Here is an 8,088-nt window from a genome sequence, read left to right as displayed (position 1 = left end):
GGGACTGTGACGACCCGGGCACCCCCAGCTACTCCAGCAGAGTTATGACAGGCTTGTCTGCAGGCGACACCATCACCTACACCTGTAACCCTGGTTACACCATGCACGGTACCGCCACTACCACCTGCCTCACCGGCAACAGTAGGGTCTGGTCGGACCCCAACCCCACTTGCATCGGTAAGAAACACCAACATGTTTCATTTGCGTAACATTTCGTCATATCATTCTCATGCACGTACACTAACTTTGTAACTATGTAAAGATCTAGTTCCAATTCCAATCAGGCTTTAAGGCTGTCAATGGTCGTCTGACCGTGTGTACTGCATTACAGCTGAGTGTGGCAGTGACTGGACGGCTCCCACCGGTGCAGTGTTGTCCCCAAACTACCCGAGGTCCTACTCGAACAACCAGAACTGTTACTACACCATCACTGTCAACCCGGGATCCTTCATCCAACTCACTGTCAGGGCCTTCTACACAGGCAGCAGCAGTGGCGACTATCTGGAGGTAATTCTAGGAGACTAAAACAACACCATTTTGATTTAGTAACACATAAGGTCAAACAAGTAAACGTAAACTACTGTTTAGAACAGGATAAAGGATGCCAAATATAACTCTGTTCGACTCTCCTCAGCAAGTAAAGTTGATGGATTTTTTTCGCCACCAGTTCCCACAATGTACAATCAGACGCCATTATTTCGATTAAACTTGCATCTTTCGACGTCGCCGCCGGCTGCAAGCTCAAATCCAAGTCAATTATTGTAAATTGAATATTACTGTAGCTAGTGTATATTACATCTGGTAGATTATTCCAATGGCTTCCTACTGGGAGACGTAGAGAGAGAAGACCACATACGACACTTTTGTCAATGATGGAGAAAGACACTGGTCCCATAGGGACTGCTCTAGTGCCCACCATTAGGGCCAGGGGTTACTGGAGTGACTTTTATCAAACGCGCCTCATCGAATTATCCAGAGGAATGATGATAGTGATGATGTGCACTGTCATCTCTTCCAGATCCGTGATGGAGGGACGGCAACGGATACATACATTGGTCGCTACAGCGGATCCGGGTTGTCCAACGGTGACGTGATCAAAAGCACGTCCTATCAGCTGTGGTTCAAATTCAGATCGGATTCATCCTACACGTACAGCGGCTTCCATATAGACTACACAGGTGAGTCCAAAAATAGTTTCATCAGATTGGTAGAACATGATGTAGCCATTTTCTTTTTTCAGAACCAGGAAGACTCACCTTGCTGAAGTATCGGTGTCTATCAGACACCTTCCTTAGAGCTTCTTAAGGTGTCTGATGTAGACGATAGACACCGAAACGTAAGCAAGGGGAGTTTTCCTAGTTGTGAAAAAAGAAAACTCCTACATGCTACACATGTACCAGTGAGTGTTTGTGTCAATTAGGGCTCTTCGTTTATGATCTTACTTGTCCTTTCTCACACCAATGACAAAACTTGACCCCCTCTCTTCTGCAGTAGGACTGTGCAAATCTTTCCAATGATATGAGGAGAGAAAAAAGAACATCATAGTGGTTGAAGAATGAAATGGCAATCTTTGTCTCTTTTTTCAGAGATGGACATCAGCCTGCGGGACTGTGACGACCCCGGCACCCCCACCTACTCCTCTCGTGTTGTGGAAGGTTTTGGATCAGGCGACACCATCACCTACACCTGTAACCCTGGTTACACCATGCACGGTACCGCCACTACCACCTGCCTCACCGGCAACAGTAGGGTCTGGTCGGACCCAAACCCCACTTGCGTAGGTAAGAAACACCAACATCTCAGCTGGTGTGTTACGCCGAAGGGCGGTTATCCCGGCTACACCGATACAGATACAGGTCTTTCACTTCGTAATGGTCAATCTCATGTAAAAATCTAGCTCCAATTGTAAGGCAGCGTCAGGTTTGACGGCTGTCAATGGTGGTCTGCATCTAACAGTTGACATGTATCAAGTGCCTTGAGCGATTGTACATAAGATTAATGACAGCAATGTGAACCTACAGTCAATGACCATCTGACCGTGTGTACTGCATTACAGCTGAGTGTGGTAGTGACTGGACGGCTCCCACCGGTGCAGTGTTGTCCCCGAACCACCCACTCTCCTACCCGAACAACCAGGACTGTTACTACACCATCACTCTCAGCCCGGGATCCTTCATCCAACTCACTGTCAGGGCCTTCTACACAGGCAGCAGCAGTGGTGACTATTTGGAGGTGACTGTTTTTAATGTTAACGTTAGCAAAACCCATGTATCAAATAGCACATCAGACGTCTGGTTGACATTTATGTACGGAAATGTGGGGTCGTGTGGCGTAACAGTAGAGTGTTCGGCTCAGAACCAAGAGGTCCCGGGTTCGAATCCTGCCATGCCACCTATCATGTGCCCTTGGGAAAGGCACTTTTCTCACTTCACTCAGGGGTAAATGATTATTGCTCTCTCCGTTGGTTGCGGCATAAAAATAAGTTGAAAGACTTGAGTGTGCCGTCACCATGTCTTGTATTGCAGCGTTTGAAAATGTTGCAATATAAAAAAAATGTGGAAACTATGTAATTTGAACTGGCTCGCTCTATCGTCCATCTCAAAATGATCTTTCTGTATCCTAGGTTGACGAGAGAGAGAGCTTGACGGAAACCCACAGAATTCTGTAATGCCTAACTAATTGAATGGTCTGCCACTGTGCCCTAGACTCCCCTAACTATACATATCTTGAAAGCGATCCAACTTGAGGAATATACCACATTGTTAGGCACTGCGCGCATAAGATCAATGAAGCTTACTTGATAATATACCCGACGTTATGTCATGAAAAGGCTTTCAAAATAAGATACTTAGCCTACTAATTGTATATTTATATGTATAATTTATTAGCTATACAGTTTAAAGCGCTTCAGCTGATGGAATGTAACATTTCTCAAAGTCTTTCAAAATAGCACATCTGATTACTAGGTGCGGTCGTGTGGCGTAACGGCAGAGCGCTCGACTCGAAACCAAGAGGTCCCGAGTTCGAGTCCTGACACACCGATCATGTGCCCTTGGGAAAGGCACTTAACACGACTTTCCTCACTTAATTCAAGAGAAAACGAGTATTGTCTGTCCAGTATTTGTGTCTCTGTGTGGGACACAACACCAGCAACAGCTGCCTGTGGCTGTGTCCCACGTGTATTGTATTGTAACAATTTCAATAAATCAAATTAAATCAATAAATTACTGCATAGACATTCTTTGCTTACCCCAATAACGGTATCTACCGTTTTGCCCACACTATATGTTCTTTCCTAAGTATATTTCTAATGTAGGGACACCTGTTTTAATTTGCCTCTTGAGCCTTTGGCAAAGGTGTCACAGTGTCACTCCTGTCTGAGTGCTGTAAAGCCTCCCGGCAAAGACGAATTGGAGGTAATTCTAGGAGACTAAAGCAACACCATTTTGATTTAGTAACACATACGGTCAAACAAGTAAACGAAAACTACTGTTTAGAACAGGATAAAGGATGCCAAATATAACTCTGTTCGACTCTCCTCAGCAAATAAAGTTGATGGATTTCGCCACCAATCACTACGATGTACAATCAGACGCCATTATTTCGATTAAACTTGCATCTTTCGACGTCGCCGCTGGCTGCAAGCTCAAATCGAAGTCAATTTTGGTAAACTGAATATCATTGTAGCTAATGTACATTACATCTGGTAGATTAATGCAATGGCTTCCTACTGGGAGACGTAGAGTGAGAAGACCACATACTACACTTTTGTCAATGATGGAGAAGGACACTGGCCCCATAGGGACTGCTCTAGTGCCCACCATTAGGGCCAGGGGTTACTGGAGTGACTTTTATCAAACGCGCCTCACCGAATTATCCAGAGGAATGATGATAATGATGATGTACACTGTCATCTCTTCCAGATCCGTGATGGAGGGACGGCAACGGATACATACATTGGTCGCTACAGCGGATCCGGGCTGTCCAACGGTGACGTGATCAAAAGCACGTCCTATCAGCTGTGGTTCAAATTCAGATCGGATTCATCCTACACGTACAGCGGCTTCCATATCGACTACACAGGTGAGTCCCAAAATACTTTCATCAGATTGGTAGAACATGATGTAGCCATTTTCTTTTTTCAGAACCAGGAAGACTCACCTTGCTTAAGTATCGGTGTCTACAAACACCTTCTCTAGAGCTTCTTAAGGTGTCTGATGTAGACGATAGACACCGAAACGTAAGCAAGGGGAGTTTTCCTAGTTGTGAAAAAAGAAAACCCCTACATGCTACACATGTACCAGTGAGTGTTTGTGCCAATTAGGGCTCTTCGTTTATGATCTTACTTGTCCTCTCTCACACCAATGACAAAACCTGACCCCCTCTCTTCTGCAGTAGGACTGTGCAAATCTTTCCAATGATAGAAGAACTTTATTGCACGACGATTGCACATGTTACAATGTATGGCAAACTACATAAAGAGAGAGTAACAACAATAAAATAAGTGTGTTGAATAAGACCTAATGTCGAATAAAACCTAACATATCTATATCATAATCATTCAAATAATAAGGGATATCACAAGTTTTTGATACAATCGAGTGGGCTAATCACAAGTTTCGGCATTTTTTCTAGTAGCAAAGCATTCCTTTATATATCTACCTATTTTTGCGTTGTGGGGACCATTACATGTAAAGATATATTCAAATCTGTCTCCAACAACGAGACTCTTAAAATCTATGGTACTTGATTCGAGAAATGTGAATAGCTTGTTACGTATAACATCATATTTGGTACATTCCATAACAAAATGAAATTCATTTTCTATATGCTTTGGACAAAATGGACAGAACCTTTGGTCAGGGGCTATATTGTAATATCTGCCTGTTTCAACATTCAATTTATGGCTACTGATTCTTAATTGAGTTATTGCTTTACGAATTTCAAAGTTATGTATATCACAAAGGTATGTTTCTTGTTCATAACAGTTTTTTAATTTGCTAAGAAAAGACAGCTTAGAATTATTTCTAATGCAACTAAACCACTCTTGTATATGTGTATCTTGTAGCCGGTTGCTAAGATGGTGTGTAATATAATCTGCTTTATAAACTTCAGGTTTCATCCATATATGTCCAAAGCCGTAGTAGTTGAGAGTGTCTTTAACATGATTAATCCAGTCGTGGTCATCAGCAAATACAGTTTTGTATGCATCATGAAGCAGAGAGTCCTAATATATGAGGAGAGAAAAAAAACATCATGGTGGTTGAAGAATGAAATGGCAATCTTTGTCTCTTTTTTCAGAGATGGACATCAGCCTGCGGGACTGTGACGACCCGGGCACTCCCACCTACTCCTCTCGTGTTGTGGAAGGTTTTGGACCAGGCGACAAAATCACCTACACCTGTAACCCTGGTTACACCATGCACGGTACCGCCACTACCACCTGCCTCACCGGCAACAGTAGGGTCTGGTCGGACCCCAACCCTACTTGCGTAGGTAAGAGAAACCAACATCTCTTATTTCGTCATGGTCATTCTCATGTACTAGAATACTGCCATCAGTACCGTGTCAGTATGGACTGAAATATGCTGTATTTGCTTCCAGGCAAATATCTGTCTTTCTAGTTCCAATTGTAATGCAGTGTCAGGCTTGGTGGTCTGAAGAATTGCTGTGTACAAAACTTACAGTTGACATGCATCAACTGCCTTGAACAATTGTACATAAGATTAATGACATCAGAACCTTCTGTTCAGTCAATGGTCGTGTTAACTTTACTGCACTACAGCTGAGTGTGGCAGTGACTGGACGGCGCCCACCGGTGCAGTGTTGTCCCCAAACTACCCAAACTCCTACTCAAACAACCAGAACTGTTACTACACCATCACTGTCAACCCGGGATCCTTCATCCAGCTCACTGTCAGGGCCTTCTACACAGAAGGTGGCTCAGACTATCTTGAGGTGACTGTTTTTGTCAAAAAAACACTTCTAAAATCACACTGGTACCTTGGACAATGTACAAATACGAAACTGGGAGGTCATAATTTAATGCCTCCCATTTTTAAGTTTCATGTTGGATGTAAAGCCCACTTCCTTTTGGTTACTGTCACCCAGAGCATTCGACCAGTCACTCTGGTCTTTCTCAGTAGACTGACCCAGTGAAGCTTGTCACGTGTCCAAAATCCTTACAGTGTCAAGTGATGACGCCACACTTCAAAGAAGCCACGTGACAAGCTTCACTGGGTCAGTATACTGAGGAAGACCAGAGTGACTGGTCGAAAGCTCCAGGTGAGAGAATTTTTTTGTGTTGGACCAAAAGTTTTAACTTTAAACATGTAACTACCAACACAGATGAACTTTCATAATAGAAAGACCATCTTGTTGACATGTAATCTGTACATGTATCTGTCTAGCCGGTATAACCGTCCTTGGGCATAACACAGACATACGGTCGCAAGTAAACCTCAATTGTGTTTAATAACAGGTTAAAGATGTCAAATACAACTCTGTTTAACTCTTCTCGGCAAGTAAAGTTGGTGGATTGTTTTCGCCACCAGTTACCTCTCATACAATTGTCTGTACAATCAGACGCCACCGTTTCTATTGAACTTGCATCTTTCGACGTCGTCGCACGCTGCAAACTCAAATCGAAGTCGCTCGCTCCTGTAACGTCACGATTCACGGATAGGTCATGTACTGTAGGTAATGTACACTCCCATCTCTTCCAGATCCGTGATGGAGGGACAGAAACGGACACACGGATCGGTCGGTACAGTGGATCCGCGTTGTCCAACGGTGACGTGATCAAAAGCACGTCCTACCAGCTCTGGTTCAAATTCCGTTCAGATTCCTCCTCCACGTACAGCGGCTACCATATCGACTACGCAGGTGTGTCCGAAAAATAGTTTCATCAAGGTGGTAGAACATAGAATGTAGGTATTTTCTTTTTTTCACTACCAGGAAGACTCACCTTGCTTACGCTTCCTTAAAGCTTCTGAAGTTGTTTGATAGACACCAAAAAGTAAGCAAGTGAGTCTTCCTGGGTGTGAAAAAAGAAAATTCCTACATGCTACACACTCAGTTGTTTCTCTGTGCCAAGTAGAGCGCTTCGTTCATGGCGTTAATTTTCCTTCAACACGCCTGTGACAAAACTTGGCTATCTCTCTTCTGCTGTAGGACTGCGCAAATCTTAAAATGATATGAGGAGAATGAAAAAAAGTATCCAGGTGGTTGAAGAATGAAACGGCAATCTTTGTCTTTTTTCAGAGATGGACCTCAGCCTGCGGGACTGTGACGACCCGGGCACCCCCACCTACTCCTCTCGTGTTGTAGAAGGTTTCGGACCGGGAGACAAAATCACCTACACCTGTAACCCTGGTTACACCATGCACGGTACCGCCACTACCACCTGCCTCACCGGCAACAGTAGGGTCTGGTCGGACCCCAACCCTACTTGTGTAGGTAAGAGACACCAACATCTCTCATTTCTTCATGGTCTTTCTCATGTACTAGTATACTGCCATCAGTACCATGTCAAGATCTAGTTACCTTCGTTATGTTTTCAGTAACGTTTATCTGTTTGTCTTCCTGCTAACAGCATATCTGAAGAAGCTTTATATAAATCGTCTTGAAACTTGATAGGTGGGTAAGTGTTAATGAGGCCTAGAAATGATTAGATTTGGGCCCTCTGGCGACTTCCGTTGGTACTGTAGAACTTCCGGTTTTGACATCTCATGATTTGGACATGCTAGGGTCACCAACTTGCATGGTAGATAGCTCTTGGGCTAGGAAAGAAGTGACATGAGTTTGGGCCCCCCTGGCAGCTTGTTCTGGAACTGCAGGGAAGGTTGTTTGACATCTTTGAAGGAGAATAACTCAAGGACCGGCTAACGGACTGTCGTCATTTTTAGTACGTAGGCAGCTCAAGTGATGCGTGATATAATTATGTGGCCATTATGAAAATCTCGAGATAATTTGCATAATTAATGAGCAAATCCTATAAATCTGTTCCATAATAGGACTATGGGTGGAGAATATGATAAAATGATATAATCCATGATGGAAATGAAATGAGGTTCTTATTTTCATTAT

At 43.6% G+C, this 8,088-nt stretch overlaps 1 protein-coding gene across 1 annotated transcript in view; it reads left to right on the top strand.

The window, feature by feature from the left end:
* The window catches only part of LOC109487104 (CUB and sushi domain-containing protein 2-like), a 64,381-nt gene that overhangs the window by 49,748 nt on the left and 6,545 nt on the right, over positions 1-8,088 (top strand). Inside the window, exons 29-35 of the mRNA XM_019791077.1 lie at positions 1,587-1,781; positions 2,057-2,232; positions 3,924-4,083; positions 5,302-5,496; positions 5,786-5,958; positions 6,726-6,885; positions 7,264-7,458. Of these exons, the coding sequence (XP_019646636.1) occupies positions 1,587-1,781; positions 2,057-2,232; positions 3,924-4,083; positions 5,302-5,496; positions 5,786-5,958; positions 6,726-6,885; positions 7,264-7,458 (1,254 nt within the window). The remainder of the gene's footprint in view (positions 1-1,586; positions 1,782-2,056; positions 2,233-3,923; positions 4,084-5,301; positions 5,497-5,785; positions 5,959-6,725; positions 6,886-7,263; positions 7,459-8,088) is intronic.

The sequence above is a fragment of the Branchiostoma belcheri genome, unplaced genomic scaffold (assembly GCF_001625305.1).
Source record: "Branchiostoma belcheri isolate BF01 breed outbred unplaced genomic scaffold, Haploidv18h27 scaffold110, whole genome shotgun sequence".
In the NCBI taxonomy this organism is placed as follows: Eukaryota; Metazoa; Chordata; class Leptocardii; order Amphioxiformes; family Branchiostomatidae; genus Branchiostoma; species Branchiostoma belcheri.
The sequence above is the reverse complement of the archived record's forward strand: the minus strand, read 5'-3'. Positions and strand labels throughout refer to the sequence as shown.